This window comes from Hemicordylus capensis, chromosome 5, assembly GCF_027244095.1.
Source record: "Hemicordylus capensis ecotype Gifberg chromosome 5, rHemCap1.1.pri, whole genome shotgun sequence".
Taxonomy (NCBI): domain Eukaryota; kingdom Metazoa; phylum Chordata; class Lepidosauria; order Squamata; family Cordylidae; genus Hemicordylus; species Hemicordylus capensis.
The window spans coordinates 58,683,200-58,703,576 of NC_069661.1; the positions used below are offsets into that span (position 1 = coordinate 58,683,200).

Consider the following 20,377-nt stretch of genomic DNA (forward strand, 5'->3'; position numbering starts at 1 on the left):
CTATTCACACTGAAATCAAAAGGATTTGTTCCAACTATTGAAATGTCCTTTTACTTCAAACTGAAAAGCATTTAGATTTTTAGGGGGAAAATGCACTTACTTCCATAGGTCCGAGAGATACTTAGGGTGGGTCATGATCACTCTCACTAGTGACTTGCTGCTGAAAATGTGAATGCCTTGCTTGGAAAGTTGTTTTTGAGGTGATAAAGAGGCAACATGAATGCTCTGTCTTGTCGTCTTATCAGTAACAGCTGCTGCACTCATGCAAATCATCCCTGGATGCAACAATTGTCAAAGGATGAACATGCTTTTGTGAACTCATCTTTAGAAAGCATATTGGAAAATAATATTTGTTTCAACAAACAATGTATATAATCTTGTGCAGATTACAATTAATATGTCGTGATTTAATGTACAGTAAATGGGACACCAGCTGGAAACCTTAAACCAAGCCCATTCACATAACTTTTTATTAAAAGTTTCCTTTCTGTCGGACCCACTTAGGTTAGCAAAGTCCTCCATACATGTTGCACAATAAACTTGGAAAATAATTCTGCAAGGCACTGAACAGTCTGAATGCCCCCTACCCCCACTGCTAGGCACACGGAGGTTAAAGCTCCCTAGGCACAGACACTGTATATTGCTTGTTTTATGGTGATGAAAACAAAAAAACTGAACACAGAAAAGGAATAATATGAAAAATAAGAGAAATTTATTTAAATAAAAATACACACACACACAATGTACAATGGGTATGACTTACACACAGCAATAATTGCAATTCATAAACCAATAGGGAAAATGACAAAGTAAAAGAAGGTACATGCATGAAAGCAAAAAGTTCAGAATGTCTAAGTCAGCCAAAGAGGAGGAAAGCTATCACTGTTACTTTCAGCTTACTCAATAACCTAATTAAAAGCATGTGTTCTTTGGATTGTCATCATAATGAGTTGAATCGTGATAAATGCTTTAAAGGTCCCAAGAACAATTCACTGATCACTACTCTTGATGACACTTTATTGAGATGAATGGGGCTTTGTGCAGCTCTGTTACTTGAGGAACTAGAGCTCTGATCTACATTTCAGAGAATTATTTGACCATGCTCCAAGGCTTTCATATGCCCAACAGACCTTTAGACTTTTTCTCTTGGAATATAATTTGCCTATCTTGCCATGCTAGTACTGCTTTTGAAAAATCCTCTGAGTTTCATAAATAGTTTTCTGAACTTCCTAGGACATGTTTCAAGAAATGCACATCCAAAGTTCTGTTGAGCACATGGGGCTTCCAGTGCAGTTCACTGAACTGTGGCCATAGGCTCCAGGGCTATTATAAACAAATTCTTCTTTGGGATATCACAATAATCTCCATTTTACCTAGAATATTGCAGTCAAAGTTTGCATGCAGAGAAGAGAAGATCATAATTCCCTGAGAGTTTGGTAGCACAGATGAAAGATGACCCACATATTATAAGATTATAGAAACATAAAGGTAAAATCTCAGTATTTCTGGCCTCAGGAAATTTATTTTTGTAAGGACTGTGCAGTATTATTCTACAGTGGTTGACCTACAGATGTGTGTCATTTTTTCCTTTTAAAGTATGTTGAAATATTTAAAGCATTGTGTGAGTAACTGGAAATATACACTTGGATGCATCATTCTTTAAAAAAATAGCCAAAGAAGTAATATACAAAGGGCAAACAAAGTCTAATGGCATTGAAAGTGCTGTAGAAACAAGTGGTTTTTACATGCAGAAAACTCTATATACTATTAAATAATTTAAAAATGTCAGCGAGCTGTTTATGCTGACTCAGTAACATTGTGTTCTGGAGCATAATTTAAAATGCACTATATTTAAGTACACCTGGCAGTTTCCTATATTCATAATTTTTAGTGCTTAGTTTCTTAGTGGGGGGAAATTCATCTTATTTTTCTATAAAAATAATATTAAATAACAAGCTCCTGAAGTACTATACCTTTCCAGAGGTAAATTGCTAACACATTATCTTTGAAAAAGGCACCTAAAGCTTCAATAATGATGCTTTTTAAAAGTACCAGTCCAGACTTTAATTTACTTAAAGCAGCAACATTATTTGGAAGACAGCTTTCTGTAATTGATCACAAGAGAGAGATGCTTATTTGTCCATCTATATGCAGTTTGAAGAATCTGGGGGCACATTCTAGAACTGTGTCCTGCACATGCCCCACTAAAACGAATGTGTGGCAGCATTATTGTACAGCTTCCATTGACTTCAGTGCAGCTTGTGAAGAACCACCTGAATTATGCTTTTGATTGTTAAAATTTCTAGTGCAAATAAGTTTCCCTGACTTAATGGTTTGCTGCTTTCAGTCAGAAATTTATATTTCTGATTACAGTACATGTGTTACTTTTATTTTATTACAATACATACCACAAGAGACATAAGGCAACAAGAGAATACAGGTTTTCTTTCTGTGTGATCATTCCATAATAGCCACATTATATGTAGTTAGCAAGAACTACATTGTCATAAACAAAAACCAACCCAAACACCCTGTATGACATGTCAGTTCAGACATATTTTGTGAAGAGCACTGAGATGCTTACTGATAACTTTATATTTTATATTGATAACTTATATAAGCATGTAGAGATGCTTATTAACGTGAAAATGTTACATTACATTGAGGTATTCCTTACAGTTTGGTTTGTTACTTTGCTACAGGACATAGGTTACCCCAAAGTGCATAACAGGATACTGTAGTGACAAGGTACTGGCTTCATTCTTAATTAAATCATGTTTATGATAAGTAAAATGAGGATGAAATATATTGAATTAAGTGGGACTAATCACACAAGCAAGATTAACACATAATGGGCCTAAAAAGGCAACCTGGCACTTTTAACATGACAACACAAGAGCAAATGTTTCACTCTGAGAACCCAATTTCATCTATGCCCCAAATTTTTGAACGCATTAAAAAGTTACTTAGTATGGGTTTTCTGGTCAGCATAGCACCATTAATACGGCGCGCCTTTATAATTTAGATACAAACACAGACTTATACCACATCAAAAAGGAGCAAAAGGAAAGCTGTACAGGTTATGTGTTGATATTCTATCATTTCCCACCCCTGCAGGGCTGAGTTATTTGCATCTTTGCTAATTTTTGACATTGCTGTTACATTCAATAGAATTTCTTTAGTAGCTTCAGCTGGAAACCACTCAACAGGTTTACACTGCCATCACTACCAATTGTCATTGAAACAGTAGAGATGTCCAACGTACTGACTTAAATCTCATTGTTTCAAAAGCAGAAATGTAATATAGTAGTATAACTTGGCTGAAGCTTTTCTTGTGTGTTGCTATAACAACTTGTTCTTATATTCACATGTGGGGCTTATTATCCCCCACCCCTCGTGCACAATTTTTTCCCCTTCTGTGATCATTCAAATATAAAGTTTATGTTGGCTAGCACATACATTTGACTTATAAACGACTCTTTCCTTTCTGTTCTACATTAATGTTAAGTGAGATATTCCAAATTAAAAGTAGTTCGCAGCATGTAAAAACATTCTTAAACTTGAGATTAATTTGTTGAGATTAGTTGTAATGCAGTTCTTTACCTTGATTATTTTGCTTCTGTAGGTTGAATGTAAAGGATGTGCTATTATTCAATACAGAAATTATTCTACACCAGTAAAATCTCCATGTCCCCTCTGTAAATTTAGAGTGCACAGAGGAGAGAATCCAGTGGCAACACTTGTTTTATATTGCTTACATATGTTGTCCCTTAATATCACAGAGATTGGCCCATAATACTCTAGATTCTGCCTCAAAGGCTGCAGCAAACATGCTACTGAGATTTGTGGATGATAGTCCAAGATAAAGCGTGTTAAATCAAGATTGTTTTTTTAAAAAAACATTAACATATGTAGCCATAACTACAAAGATAACCCAGAAGAGTAGAATATACTACCTAATATTTAGTAAATCAGTGCCCCCAAGATTAACACTCATTTTCAAAATGTGTCCTGGATCTTATGCACCATAGCACAGTAGCACCTTAGCTTTGTCCTAAATCCAGTAGGCAGCACCTACGGCTATTCATTGCTGCTTAATACAGAACTGGCTTTGCTTCAAGTCTAGACTCATGGTGATCCCAAGTCAACATGGTGATCCCAAGTCAAGTCAACATTTGACCTTCTACTGGACTAATGATCAAGCCTTAATTCTGTTTGCTTGTAAGATAGTCTAGTTTTTATGGAAAGGCTGTGTTTGTTTAACTTACTTAGCTGTTTGCCAGAACACTCACCCTGCCATATTTTATTGATGTTTCTTTTTCAAATGATGTTACAGTTTGGTAAAAATAACTTCTAGTCCCCCTCCTCCCACCTTAGACACTTCAGTGTGAGACACACAAAGCAATCTGTGTTAACTAATGAGCATAGCTGTGTGATTCTGCACAAATTTCTCTCTCTCTAAAGCTTAGGTGTCAGCTTTTCCATATGTCCCCTCTGGTGGTCGGTAGTACTTTGGGAAAGCCATCAGCTGTATCATGTTGAAAGCATACTTTCTGCATTTGACATTCTTCAGTACATTCTCTATGCGGCATCCTTCTCTAGTGAAAAGGGAAAAAAGACAACTTCATGAAACAAAGAATACATAAATATGTTTTATTTGTACATTGCAGAGTTTCAGCAACAATTGAAGTAAAAATAACAGGGATTCAACTCTACAATATATTTTCCACAAGTGATGATACATCTTACAAAATTAGATCCAAGGCCAGGCCCAATACAGTTATTGCCCTTAGAAGTAGTTCATGGGATTTTTATATTTATCTTTCACTCTTGTTTGATTAAATACTTTATTATATATTTTACTCTACCTTTAGAAATATATTTGTTTTTAAAAATTCTTTAATAACTTTTTTCAGATTGGTTTTTGTTTCTGTTGTGTTAAAGGTTACATGTAGCCTTAAGTGTGCAGCTTCTAGAAATAAGGCATTTTATTAAGTCTGGCCCTCTAGATTTGTAAAGGAAATTTCCATCTTTGTCTTATTTTCAATATGTTTAGCTTTGCAATGAAAGAGAGAAAATGGTTTTCTGACAGCCTGATCCAACTCTCTGTTTTACAAAGAAAGGATACTTGTTCACACACAGTACAAGAGTCACAAGAGCCAACATGGTGCATCAAGACGCAAACAAAACTTTGTTTAAAAGAATAGAAACGTTTCTTGGAAAGCAAAAGCAACCAAAGGAACAGTTACAAACAGGTTAATTTTGTTACGGAACAGAACTTCTCTAGCGCCAAAGGAAGGCTTGACAGAAAAGGGTTAGTTGCAAAATAAAAAGAGTGAACTATTTGATAAAATAGAATACCCTACCAGCAAGTAACAATGAAGACAGCACAGTGAAAACTAATCTTATAAACTAAAGTGCCCAGAATATTCAACTTGGATTTAGTCTGTGTGCAAATTCATTTTTCACCTTCTCATACTTTCCATTGACTAAGGGCTGATTATTACCACAGACAAAAAAATGTGAATGACTCCATACAGTGAGTTTACTGTCAAGTCTTAATATCAGAAACCATGAACCTCAACAATCTGTGTATGGTTTCTGCAAAATGATAGACAAGTTAAAAAGCAGTGGTAAGATCACCACATAAATGTAAGGATTGGCCCTAAGGTTTGTAAGAAAAATAAGTCAGAAAGTCTCAAATGTCATGACTCGGTCACATCTGATTGAGAAACACTAATATAAATGGCCTTTCTTAAAGCTAATGACATTGAAAAGATTGGATTAAGAGTAGAGAGCAGATTAAATCACTTGGTGCATAGTATTCTCTCAGTTTCTGAAGAGAAAAAAATGGAAAACTTTTACAGTTCAATTTATTACAGTAGTTTTTGAAGGACAATTTTGTGGGGCTAAAAATGTAGAAATAATACAGCACAATTTTTAATCTTAAGCTGTTGCTGTTCATAGAAAATAAAGGAACAGAATTGTGAATGTTACTGATATTTGGCTAATAATAAAGCAAGACTTAAAATAAGCCACACAACCAGCAAATGTGAGCTGACAAGCAGCAAGGCGACAGGATAGAAGTGACGAGAAGTTGGCTTGTTATCAGTTAGACAGCCTGTCTCGGGATCATCCGACTCATTCAGTGCTCCCTGGGTTTGTCTGCTGTTAAACAGGGGAAGTTAGGAACAGATAAGATAGTATTTAATAGGAGAGAAAGGCAACATTTAGGTATTCCTACAACAGAAACACTCCAAAGATGGCCATACAATATAGCAAATTTTATACTACAAATTCTATTTTAGGCTACTTTGCACAGTGAATAAAAACATATTCCAAATATTTAAGACTATCCTACAAACTGAATGGCAAAATAGGGGTGGAAATCCGCACTGATATTTCTTAACCCATTAAAGGCGCATTCATACATTAGATGTTCTTAATGGAGGCCCCCACTCCAAGGGAATCGAACAAGCCTGAAATGCTGTGAAGTTGAATAAATGGATAAATGTATGACTTCCACTAAAGAAAACAAAAATAAATGGGGACAATGCAAAGCTTCATAGGTTTCTGATGCAACATGGCATACAGAGCATATCCCAATGCTGAAATGGATGAGGAAGTTTTACTTTTGTGGAATTCACTTGTGCATTGGAGCTCTGTATGCAAGCCATAACCTTTGGGTTGGAGGTATCATAACAGCTAAACACATTGGCCACCATATGGACGAACAAAGTGCTGCTGTAGTGATGAAGAAGGGACAGGCAATTTTCATCAGTCTCCCCTTCCCCGTGAAGCCATGACTCTCAAAAATATGTTCCTGAGGGTCACACAGCCATATTTTCAGGAATCATAGTGGGTTTCAGAGGGAAGAGGAGATTGCCAAAAATATTCCACTGATCTGTTTTGTACTCCAAAAAGATTCTGAAAAGATTTGAATACAAGAACACAGGTGCAACATTCTAATGCTTACAGTGATCACAACAAGATTTTCCATCCTTTTGCTCCAGTTGTTCAGTAGCTATGATGGACATTCAGGATTTGTTTGCATGTAGTTTTTCAGTATATTATTCTTGATCAGAAATAGTCAAAGCTGCCTTTATCACTTATTTGTATTGGTTATAAATCCCTTCCTCTGCTGCAAAAGATTGCAACCATGCATTGTGGAATTTCCTTAGGTTTCAACAGAATTCTGTCTCTCCCCTTCCCCTATCTCATCACCTATAATCAGGCAATGCACTGGAATATTAGAGGGGATGGAAAGTCTGGGTCTCCCATATTCCTTACCCAAGACTCCCTCCCTGTGCTGCCAAACTTATTCAAGCCTCAAATCTCAACTTGAACTGTGGCAAGAGCTGGATTGGGACAGGGGACATGTGTACAGCCCCCCCCCCCATTTCCCATAACATCCTGTCTCATATGAATGACAAGTTCAATTGAGCCCTGGGGGATCTGTTCGCATGTGGGGAAGGAATGTATCTATAGAAGTCTTTACTGGAGAATTGTCAGGTTACTCTAAGTTCATGTTGCAGTAAAATCAACATGAATTGTCTTACTGTCAAAACTGAAAAGGCAATTTAGAAAAAAAATGAGTTTTCTCTATTTCCTTTGCAGACACACACACACACACACACACACCCCGATTGTGGAAAAGGAGCTAGAGAATAAAGGATAAGGAATAGAGTCGAATACAGGATTATTTTACTTCAAAATACGCGTACGTTTTCCTTTACTCTGCCTGAATATGTTATTCCTTTCTAATGCATATATGTAGTGATTAGGGAGATGATTATCTTTATCATCCTTGAATTGTAACACACACAACTGTTGCTTAAAAGAAGAAGAAGAAAAAAGTATTCCATTGTAATTACACCACTGAAAAAAATTAGATCATTTCAAATACTTCTGTAAATCACATTCACAATCTTATCAGTCTTAATTTTTTGACAGCTAGAACCTAGTATTCCCGGTGAACATATTTCTGTGTCACTAAATGAATGTATTGCAATTTTCAATACTGGCAGGATTTATTCAAGATCACAGTAATTAATCTCCACACAATAACAAGTTTCTGCAAAATAGCTGCCAAATAAATGACACTGAACTTGCTAGCCAAGCAACCTGCCTGATGAAGAATGTAAGAAGAATATTTCATTTTGCTAAACAAAGTACTCTTGGCAAATCCTGAAGTATTAACAGCCAATTTAAAAGTTTTTTTTTTTTAAAAAAGTGCAATTGTAATTCAGATTCTCAAGTGATAGTAGGTTCTACAATCTGGATCTTCTGGGTAGCTAACAGTGTCTAAAGCTCACTAAGTCAATAGTTTAAGTCAAAATAGAATTCCTAATGCATTATTGGCCATATCGTTCTAAAACTTCTGTGTTTTTAAAAAAATTATCTTCTGTTTGCTTGTATCTTGTTTATGATATATCTAGTGACCCATTAGTGCGACAGGCAGAGTTGGAGGAGTAGTGGTGTGCACAAAACCAGAAAACCCAGTTTGGTTTGAGTAGAACCAGACTCAAACTGAACCAGGTCCGGTCTGGTTTTGTGCATAGTAGAGCCAGGCCTGGTCTGGATTGAGTCTGAACTGGTTTGGGCCCAGTTCAAGGGAATGAGATTTTTTTTAAGACAAAAAAGGCAGACGTACCACCTTTGTGGGGCCTTGGGGGGTACTGCCACAGTGTCTCTGAGGTTCCCCCTCCACCTGCCAGCTTCCCCCGATCTCAAATGGCCCCAAATGGGTTGGTAAATCCACCATTTCCCCCCTTTAAAACTCATTTTTTCATCTTTTTTTTTAAAAAACCAAATCCTGAACTGGCTCTGGGGGTGGGGTGGAGTTCCAGCTTGACCTTGAGCCGAACCAGGTGCAGGGTGAGCCCTTGAGCAAGCTCCACATCCTTATGGAGGAGTTTACACTGTAGGGCAGGGAAACCTCTAGATATTGTCTTTCCCCACTAGCACTGAACTGCTTCCTCCCTCCTTTTCCTTGTCTCATCTCCAACACCTACAGGCCTGAAGGAAAAAGAAGTCAAGAAGGTGACATGGGAAACAGACAATGAAAAAGAAGAATTAGAGAAAGACCTTGGAGACAGGAGGGTTGCCAGAACCTAAGGGGTATACTCGTGAGTCAAATGGGCTGTAAGCCAGAATTTGGCTTTTTAAAAGCCAAATCTGGCCACCTAGATGAGAGTCCAAATACAGAAGCTATTTTGTGCTGCTACCAGAACGCAGGAGGGAAGAAGGGAATGCTGGAAGACATGGAGAATGAGGACTGGTAAGAAGGCTCAGATGGAGGATGGCAGAGAAAGCAGCAAACTGAGAGAACATTGAGGAACAAAGAGAGGCCTAGAAGAATCAAAACTGTTTCTGGTGCATCATGTGTTCCCAGTGTGTTGAGTGTTGGGTTGTCAAGCAGCACTTCCCTCCGGCACCTGACATCTGTAACCAAGATTTGAAGTGGGTGGTGGAGAGAAATGCTGCTTGGCACTGGTGAGTCCAGATGACACACTGGGAATGGAACTTGTGGTTGTGCTGGGAGTACTTGCTGACTGGCAACCAGAGGTTGGCGGAACCAGATTTGCCACTGCTATGTGTGAACCTGCCCTATGTGCAATTCTCATCAGACTCAATGGGACTTTTGTAAATATATCTATGAACATGTGTGAAATCTTCAGTTCACTTAGACTGAATTATCTGCTAGGACTTTCTACTTGTTAACAGGAGCACCATCTCTTGAACAAAGAGAAATTATATCTCCCAAATTCAAGCTAGATATTTTTGTAAAGGGTGAATCAGCTGAATGTGGTTTCTACTCTCTACTGTAGTGTTCTGACACTGCCATAGGTCAGTTATGCATGGCTGTTTTCTTATACCAGGTGAAGTGGGTGTGTCAAATATATTTTTATTTGGCCTTTCAAAAACGTGTATTTTTGTTTCCCTCCAGCATAAACAGGTTTTTAACAATGGTAATTTGGTGTCCATGATGGATAGAAGGGCAGCACGCAAGTTTTAAAAAATACATTCCTACAGATGCAAATACAAATTCTTTCATTTACATCTTAAACCTGTGGAAATTAAGTTAGGAAAAGAGGAATTCTGCTGCTTTTTATATACGTTGGAGACATATGTTAAAATAATGAACTATGATAAAACCAAGATCAAAGGATGAGATGAAGTAGCAGAAAGCTTTGAACAATTAAGTGTATGACAGAATACTAAACTGAGATTAATTTCTAAATCTTTATAATTCTAGCCATAATCAAGAGTGACAGAAAATCATGGAAAGAATTTCGGATGCAAAATTGGGGGTACTTGAGCAGAATTTTTGAGTATATATAGAATTCATCTTCTTTAAAATGTTGCTCTTTAACAGTTGTCATGGTTTTTAATTTTAGATAAAAATAATTTTTTATTAAAAAACCCATGAAGCACAGTAAGACAGACACTTGTAAGCTGCTTGTTTGTCTTTGTACTCTATAAATTCAGCTCAGCAGGGTTACTGTTCATTATTTTTGTAGAGAAAGTTTCAAGAACTGAAGCAATAAGAACTAGCCAAAACCCAACAGAGCACCAATTAAAATAATTACTTTCACCGCTTGAGAATGAGAATTCAGAATTCTGATACCAAGGAGGTCTACCAGAGTTGCTCAATATCTGAAAAAACAACTCCTCAGGTTTCTTAAGAAACAAACACACTCTAGTCCATTTGTTCAGCAATGCCAACTAGGAAATTGATGTCCCGCAGCCGCTACCCTTCATTCTGCTTGGTATAGCCTCATTATTTCTTTCAGCTCCCCATGTCTGTCTGTTGCAATGGTTCTCAAAAATGAGAGCTGGGAGAGGGTAGGACATTACAGTACTAAGGATGCCTGAGCTTCAGGCATTCTAAGGAGGCAAAGTACAAAACCAAAGAAATACAAACCACAAGTCACTGCTATACAGACACTAGACTGTGCTCCTTCTTTTGAATTTTTATAGCAGTGCTGGACCTATGCAGGTGGCAAATTTCTCACAAGGATTCTGAAGCTTGCAGATCTTCAGTATTCCTTTTATCTGCTTGTAATGCAACAGAGCATAAGGATGGGCAATGCTGGGTAAACTAGTAGTTTTACCTTTGTGCTGGTCTACATGTTCTGATGACTATACATAGGGTGCCCAAACAGTCCCCCTACAGGGGAGGTACAACATGTGGAGTAGCTCACCATAAAGAGTGGCCCTATTATATGGACACTGCCATGTCACCATCTACATTTCCAGTGGTGGCTAGTAGAAGCATGGAAAATGGCAGGTTTCAGGTGTTGTCAAAGCTGTACACACACACACACACACACACACACACACACACACACACTGCTGAGATGGAAACAGATTACTGTACAAGCAGCAGCACGGCTTAAGCCAATCACTTTCTCATTTCTTCCAGTTCAGTGGAAGAAATACAAGCACTTGCTTAACTGTCCCGTGGAAATCAATGGGGCTTATATGTGTGTCAAGTACTACAGACGGAGAATTAATCTGGTAATACAAGCTAAAACCAAGAATGACAACTGTCTTACACAATCCATTAGTGCAGAAAAACACATTTGACCACTGTTGGTTTAGGGAACCGACTTGTGAATTCCATCACACTTCCTCTCCCCACACCCCACTTCTTTTTCTGTCTTGTTAGAAGAGCCGCCAAAATGGCATCAGTAATTGAAGCAAACCCCAAGGCTCTCTAGCCTTCTTCATACAGGTTTGAAGGCAAACAATAGGGTTGAATTGTTTGGCAAAGGAAGTCCCAAAAGCCAAACATGTTTTTATTTGTCCTGTCTTTCATGTTGGCATTGGGATAAAGATTTTTTAAGAAAGGAAGTGTATTACTGAAGATGGGGAAAAAATTGACATGCTTGTCTCCTCCTATTTATCTGCTACTAAAAGACATGGTTCACTGCACAATTATTGGGAGCTGGTCCCAGTGCCCACAAAGAGGAAAACAGCTCTCCAAATAGCAAGTTGAGTATTTAAAAAGGGTTTTGAACTTTTGATCAATGCATCTGAGTGACTATTTAGTTGTTTTTCCTCTTGTCTGTGGTCATTATCATCACTTCACTCATTTGCATGGCCTCTTCAGCAATCCTTAAGATTTTACACAGACTTTGTAGAAGCTGCTCTCAGACAGAGCACCCTATCTCTTTGCTGTGAGTGACTACAAAGTTAGTAGCATTGTTTTCAATATTAAAAAACATACAATGAACAAATCAAAAAGGTGGCTTTGGAGTTGGTGTGTCTCAAGGGCAAACTTGACATTATGTTGTAAGATCCATACTTTGATCTCCTGCAGTTTGCTAAAAATAGTAAATGCAGTTGCAGGGATATGTGATTTGGGATGGAACTGTGGTGCTCGGGGACAAGTTTTAAATTTATTATGTCCTCGCTGTTTTCCTAATCTGAATAGGCACCCCCAGCAGAGCAATTAAGAACATTAAACTGAAAACTAGGGATGTGCAAATTGATTCGGGTACAATCGATTTGTACCCAAATCTAGCTGATTCGGGTGATTTGGAGACAAAACAAATCACCCCTGTGGTCCATTGGCTAGATTCGGGTCCATATCAAATTGCGCCTGATTTGATTTGAATCTATTAGAGATTCGGATCCCTTCTATTAATTCCCCTAGATTCCCAGCTTTCATTTTTTAAAAAAAGCTAAGCTCTAGCCCTTGTAGAAATGGAGTTATGGAGCAAAATGTGTGGTCACTATTTTTCAAGTGTTTGGATTCTTTGGTGTATAATAACTTTCCTTCAGTGAATCCCTATGAGGATTCATTGCACACCTTCATTTCTCCTATTCATTTTGATTGTCTTTTCGACAGTGGCAACTGTCAACTGCTTTGTGCCAACTACATCCCACTCCCATCCGCAAGGCAGTGGGGTACTACTCAGTTTATGTTCTAGGATTTTTTCCCCCAAGTGTTTAGGCTCTTTGGTGTCTAATAATCTTTCCTCATAATGAATCCCAATGAGGATTCATTACACACCAAAGAGTCTAAACACCTAAAAAATTCCTAAAATATAAACTGAGTAACCAGTGGCTTGTGGGTTGCGGGGTATTTTGCACATGGGATGCCACTAATTCCCCACTCCCACCTGCAAAGCAGTGGGGTCAAAATGAACAGACGAAATGAAAGTGTGTAATGAAGACACCAAAGAAACTAAACACTTCAAAAATTCCTAAAAAAAAAAAACTTAAAAACACAGTGTGTGTGTGTAGTTGACACATGGCAGTTGACAGCTGGCACTGCCCAATGATTGTCAAAATGAACAAAAGAAACGAAGGCATGTAATGAATCCTCAAAGGGATTCATTATGAGGAAAAGTTATTAGAAACCAAAGAATCTAAATATTTCAATATTCCTAAAAATTAAAATGAGTACCCATCTGCCTTGCAGGTATGGGTGGGGGGTATAGTTGGCACATGGCAGTTGACAGTTGGCACTGTCCAGTGACAGTCAAAATGAACAGAAGAAATGAAGGTGTGATTCATTATGAGGAAACGTTATTATACACCAAAGAATCCAAACACTTGAAAAATAATAACCACATATTTTGCTCCATAACTCCATTTCTACAAGGGCTAGAGCTTAGCTTTTTTTTTTTTTTTTTAAATGAAAGCTGGGGATCTGTGTTAGGGTTAGGATATGGCAACTTTGAATCCCCATTGTTTCCTATGGCGGAAATGGTCAAAATCAGTAAAAACTTAAAAAATTCATTAATATCAACCAAGTGTTCCACTGCCTTGAACCTTGGACGGTAGGTGGTACCCATGGGGATCTACCCACCACCCACATATGGTGCCCCTAGGAACTTGTTAAGTGGTCCAAATTGGTCAGAATCTGAATCAAATCAAAGCAAATACAAATCAAATCTGGGGTGATTTGGAGGGGTAGATTTGGATACAAAACAAATCAGGGGTGATTTGTTTTGGGCACAGATTGAATTAAAAAAAAATCAATTTGTGCACATCCCTAGTGAAAACCGATCTTCTGACATTTCTTCAGTAGCCCAATAAGGGAAAATCTTATTCTTCAAGTTATTTATATTTTGCATGTATCTGCATATATTTCACTCTTATTATTCCAAAAATATGCATTCTTGCCTTATTGATTTGCTTACAAAATTAGAGGTACACTGTAGTATATTACCCAGAAAGATGCTGGTAAGTTCAGTATGTTTTGGGTAATCTTTTCATTTACATAAATTGGCTTGAATGAATGCACAAGAATGGCAGCTGGTCATTATGGTACAACAATTACCTATTTGGATATACATTATTAATTAGAAACACTTCATTTTCTATAAACTTAAACTTAGAGCTATATTGTTATCCTTTGATTTTTAATAAATGCTAATGACCTACAGTTACTATGTAAATTAATCCCAAATTCACCTTCTTGTGCTTAGGCTCTCTGATACTTAAGGGTACTGTCAGAATTCACAATCTTTCCAAGAGCTTGGTCATAATCAATAAGCTATGAAAATTATAACCATCTGTCTTGGACTCAGCACATTACATTTATTGGTCCCTTGTTCAATGCAACAGTTTTGAGGCTGCTGCTGGCTAGGACACATATAGCAATAGATTCAAGCTGAACATGAGTATTCACATGTCCCAAATAAGTGACTGGTGCATTCAAGAGATAGCTTTTTGAAATCTCTAAACAATCAGTGTAGAAGGGCTACTTGTAAAGGGAAATGTGTTTTGCCACAAGGATTATTCTTGCTAGATTAGAGTAGCCAAAATGCAAATATGTATGTATGTATGTATGTATTTAATACATTTATATACCGCCCCAAACCAAAGTCTCGGGGTGGTTCACAATCATAAATCAACAATACAAATAAATAAAACATTAAAGTCAATTAAAACTCCAAAAAGCTGCTTAAAACGGATATAGATTACAATATTTAAAATTACAAAAGCGAAAAGGCCTGGTTAAAAAGATGAGTCTTCAAAGACCTTTTAAAACCCGCTAGAGATTGGGAGAGTCTTATGTCAGTGGGAAGCGCATTCCAGAGTCTCTAAGTGACAACTGAGAAGGCCCGTTCCTGAGTGGCCACCAAACAACTTGAAGGTAGCCACAGACGGGCCTCCCCTGATGAACACAGTGGACGATCGTGCAGAATAAGACACTCTCTTAACTAGCATGGACATAAGGTGTTTAGGGCTTTATAGGTTATAACCAGCACTTTGTATTTTGCCTGGAAACCTATTGGCAGCCAGTGTAACTCCTGTAATATAGGAGTAATATGGTCTCTTCGAGTTGACCCAGAGACCAACCTGGCTGCTGCACTCTATACTAATTGTAGTTTCTGGACTATGTACAAAGGCAGCCCCACATAAAGTGCATTGCAGTAATCAAGTCTGGAGGTTACCAGCAGATGTACTACTGTTCTGAGATGATGGACCTCAAGAAACGGACGCTGCTGGCATATCAACCGAAGCTGTTAAAAAGCGCTTCTGGCCACTGCCTCAACCTGAGAAACCAGGGGGAGGCATGAATCCAGAAGCACTCCCAGACTGCTGAGTACCTGTTCCTTCTGAGGAAGTGTAACCCCATCTAGAACAGGTAGGTCAATATTGTTTCCCGAGTAACGACCCCGCACAACAAGTATTTCCATCTTGTCTGGATTCAGTCTCAGTTTTTTATCCCTCATCCAACCCATTACTGCCTCCAGGCAGGCATTCAAGGAGGATATGCCTTCTCCTGATGAGGTTGACATGGAGAAATAGATTTGGTTGTCATCAGTGTACTGATAGCACCCAGCACCAGATCCCCAGATGATCTCTCCCAGCGGTTTCATGTAGATGTTAAAAAGCATTGCAGTCAATATGGACCCCATATAAAAGCTCAAGTTTTGAAGAGCAACAGTCTCCAAGCAACACCATCTGGAATCTGCCCGAGAGATAGGAGTTGAACCACTGCAAAGCAGTGCCTCCTACTCCCAACTTCCTCAGACGTTCCAGAAGGATACTGTGGTCGAAGAGAGATCCAAAAGGACCAACAGAATCACACTTCCCCCGTCAAGTCCTAATTGGAGATCATCCATCAGGCTGACCAAGGTAGTCTCCACCCCGTAGCCTGCCCGAAAACCAGTTTGAAATGGGTCTAGATAGTTTCTTCCAAGACTGCCAGGAGCTGGGAGGCCACCACCACCACCTTCTCAATCACCTCACCCAACCAAAAACATATTAAGTAAATTAACAGTGTAACCTCCTTAAAATTGGAGGCACATTACTACAGCACATTAGTTATGCTACAGTTACATTATCCCATGATATAGCTAGGTAGGAGTAAATGAAAAGCTTAATAGGTATGCTGTAAACTAGGGCATACACAAGCATCAATTTAAAATAAGATTGATTCTCATAATCCAAAAAATCCCAGGAATTACAGTTGTTTGAGATGCTTGGATAGTTTGGTTTGAATGAATGCAGGAGTTCTTCACTAGGTATTCCTTCCTAGCTTTGTTACAAAACTAGGATTATTTGTTTAGGAGTCAGCAGTTCAATACATTTATTTTTGTTATTGACATGCCCTTATTATACCTTATTAGATACGGTAACATATTAGATATGCAATATGTTTAACATATGCTGGTTAGAACAATAATCCAGCTATCCTACTTCTCATACATTTGTGAGCACCAATATAGTGGCACTACATAGGATTTTCTTTCTCTCAAGGAAAGTATTAAATAACAAACGGAAGTAATAATTATATATAATGGCTGGTCATGGGACATAAATAACTATCTATCTGTATCTATGACTTGAAGCCTGAACTTATTAAAAACAAATATATCAAAAAAACCTTTGGTTTAAGACAAGTGTTAAATTGCCTATTATGTTCACTTATTTTCTAAAAAGCATAGAAGCTCCAAGTAAACGTCACTTTGATGTCTGTGCCATGCAGGCAGCAAAGATTTTGTATAGTCTTATATATTATATTGGTTTTAGAAATGAGGCTATATGCACCCACATTTTGCTTTGGTTGTTCAGTTTGACATCAGGCTGGTGAGGGACACATCCAGACAGAAATGCAATAGATCCAGCATGCCCAATCACTTGCTCGAGTGCATCTCCCCTATATTGCCTATGCATGTTTGCTTCTATGCAGGTGCTGGACCAAGTGATGTTTCAGGTGGGAGAGAGAACGAGAGAATGTATGATATATTGTGTGTTGTGGGGTGGGGGGAGAGAATGTACACACACTCAGATACATACTCACATCTACATCACACTATATGACTAAGCACATAGCATATTTTTAATCTCTTTCTCTAGCCAGAGTTTACAACTAAACACTGGACAAAGTTGACATTCCACTCTAATTAATAATAAAATAAAATAAAATAAAAATGATGGACAATTGGTAATTCTGTCAGGGAATGCATAAAGGTGCTGATAGCAGCATAATGCTTTTAGGCCTCTTGGGAGACAGCAACTGTATCAGGACTATATTCAGCATTTCATATCCATGTTAAAAAGTCTTAATTAGAAGGTTCATTTGTAAGAATAAGTCTGAACATTAGAATAAAACAACAACAACAGATTAGAATCAACTGTCCAGGCCGGGCACAGATTGAACCGTTTTTACCAAAAGGAGCTAGAGGCTTTGGATTGGATAGAAGAGCAGAATTACAGAATTGTTCTCTTATGTTCAACTCTGCTAGATGAACAGCCTTTTCTTTTTTGTTTTGATATTTAGATTTTTGTATTACTTCCTAAAGAAAAAGGTCCTATGTTACCGGTGTGAGTAACTAAATAAAGAGCACATAGTTGCCTAGAGACTCCATTAGAGTAAAAGTTAAAGATTCTTTATTCCTGCAGAGGCATTTGAAATATTACAACAGTTGATTATACTGCAATCTTTTGTGAGATGTGGCTATGATCAGTATTCATTTCTCATCCTAATAGTTTTGGATTAAGGTAGGACTGCACAACTTCGGCCCTCCTGCGATACTGGACTAAAGGTAAAGTGTGCCGTCAAGTCGATTTCAACTCCTGGTGCCCACAGAGCCCTGTGGTTTTCTTTTGGTAGAATACAGGAGGGGTTTACCATTGCCTCCTCCCACGCAGTGTGAAATGATGCCTTTCAGCATCTTCCTATATCGTGGCTGCCTGATACAGCAACATTCTGCTTGTTAGTCAACCATTTCCTTGCTGTGCTATTAGGTGGCTGAGACTACAGCTCCCATAATCCCTGATTATAGGAGTTGTAGTCCAAACACAGCTGGAGGGCAGCCAAAAGTTGGGCAGCCCTGGATTAAGGCATAATTAATAAAGCTACAATTTAGGGCTTCACAATATGTGGGGCCTGAAAGAAAGCGGGGGTGGGGCACTGCTTTGTCAGCCAGCTATTACTGGTAAAATTTTGACTGTGACTTTGATAACATTTAAATTAATAAATCTCACAATACAATTAGGGGGAATGTGAGGTTGGAGATATCAGTATATTGAAGCAATCCCACCAAGCTCATACTTGTGTGGGATTTGTCCTATGAGTAACATTATGTATAGCATCCCCATTGGCTGTTAATAGGTGGAAAGATGCCATCTTTTGTTTATAGTCCAACATCTCTTTGCTCCTATTTTTCTACATTTTCTCATGTGGTTAGTATGGTTACTCTTTTGATCTGTATGTACATATAATTTTGTATTTTAGTATGCATATGACTTCTGCTTCATGTGCTCTCCATGCTTCATATCACTGAATCTGTAGGTGATCATCTTAAAGACTTGGGGCAAATGGAGCTTGAGGAGGATATATTTGTGTTGCTTCCCTTCTGTCGGGCATATTGCAAGACATGTGTTTTAGTTAGATGATTATTTTATTTTTACTTTACCACCTTTGTATATATGAAAATGTAAATATTTTGTGTTGATATATTTAGCATTCTTTCTGTGAAAAAAGACCTCTCTTAAAATGCTGTGGGGGTGTCTTATACTTGACCTAGTTTAGGGCCTCAGAATCTGTCTTAATCTGGTCCTTAATCTTATCCCCAAAAGAGATGACACAACACCTTTCCCACACTAGTTTTTCCTTTAGTTTAACATACTCATCAGCTCTGTGTTTCCCTAATTGGTTTCTGAACAGCAATTGCTCAGTGTAGGAACAAAACCGTTTGCCTCTACGACAGCAGGCATATTCCTATGCTACAAAAATAAGTCTCTTAAATAAAATGAGAAAGTAGTCACCACTCTGGAGGACAGTTTGCATTCTCCCACTAATTTATACTAACAGCCAATCCTCTAGATGTAATGTGTTGGTGGGAACTTGAAGCAATAGAAAGTTCAGAATTGACAGTTAGCAGGAGGATATCAGTTAATGAATGTCCCAATTGTTAAAGTGACAAAATAAACTCCTTCAATTTTAAATTTGAGAAATTAATTAGACCTCAACAGAAAATAATTCAGTGTATACAATTCTAGGAGATTTCTTCTGCTCAGTGACCTGCTCTGTGATTCCTAGCAACTTTCAAGGGGGAAAGCCTGGGAAATGTTTTAGATGGATTGCTCACCCAATCCCAAGTGTTGATAACAAGTGTAAATAACTTTACTCTATCCTGGTCACCAAAAGCTTATCCCTTTTAAAGTTATACAGGCTTTGATAAGTTGCCAGAATAAAGAACTGAAATTTGAGAGGCAAGTATTGAGAACACCTGTCTGCACATCTCTCCAGCCTTGACTTGGTACAGAGATGAAAACTAAAGACAGCGTGTATTCTTAAAATAGATGGTGATCCACATTCTCCACAGTGGTGTGTGCCCTGTAGGGAGTCAGGATACTAGCTGTGCCGAAAGCTTGCCATACAACACTGCAAGCAGGGAAGCAATTTTCGCTTCTCTCCCCTCACTGTAAAAGCTGTTCTTATGGCAAGAAAATATGTCCCTGAGGGTTGCACAGTGCTCAGGGACATATTTCTAGAAGTGGAAAGTGCTTTTGCAGGTAGGGAAGGGAAGCAGAAATTGTTTCCCCCTCCCTCTTCCCCACGCATTGGGCTACACAGCAAGCCTTAAATAGAGCTATTGCCCTGGGTCCTTATGAGGGTGGAGCTTTTGCTTCACCTTTGTAATGCCACAGAAAATGTGGTCCAATATTCTTAGGAATTCATCGCTTAAGTTTCTGAACAAAAACTTTTTAGAAAATGCAGAAATTTCAGGAAGTAATCCCATATTAGCATTAACAGATATTAGTCTGTTAATTTTAAAGTGATAAAGAGTTATTTTTCATTGTGCGTGTGTGATATAAACCTAGGATTATGTAGTAAAGAATACATCAAGGTGACAGCTAATTTTGTGTGGCAGCCAGAAAACTTCTAATTCTGAGC

The 20,377-nt window shown here is 38.1% G+C and overlaps 1 protein-coding gene across 19 annotated transcripts in view; it reads right to left on the reverse strand.

Moving 5' to 3' along the window:
* Window positions 1-690: 690 nt before the first annotated feature.
* INPP4B (inositol polyphosphate-4-phosphatase type II B) overlaps window positions 691-20,377 on the reverse strand; it is a 461,921-nt gene continuing 442,234 nt past the window's right edge. For 16 of the 19 annotated variants that reach the window (XM_053253999.1, XM_053254002.1, XM_053254000.1 and 13 more), the window contains one exon: window positions 4,640-6,168. In XM_053253999.1, coding sequence (XP_053109974.1) covers window positions 5,994-6,168 — 175 coding nt within the window. In that variant the 3' untranslated portion in view covers window positions 4,640-5,993. Of the gene's footprint in view, window positions 4,599-4,639; window positions 6,169-7,724; window positions 7,834-20,377 lie in introns of those variants that run through there. The other 3 variants (XM_053253994.1, XM_053253993.1, XM_053253992.1) reach the window with 3 other exon arrangements.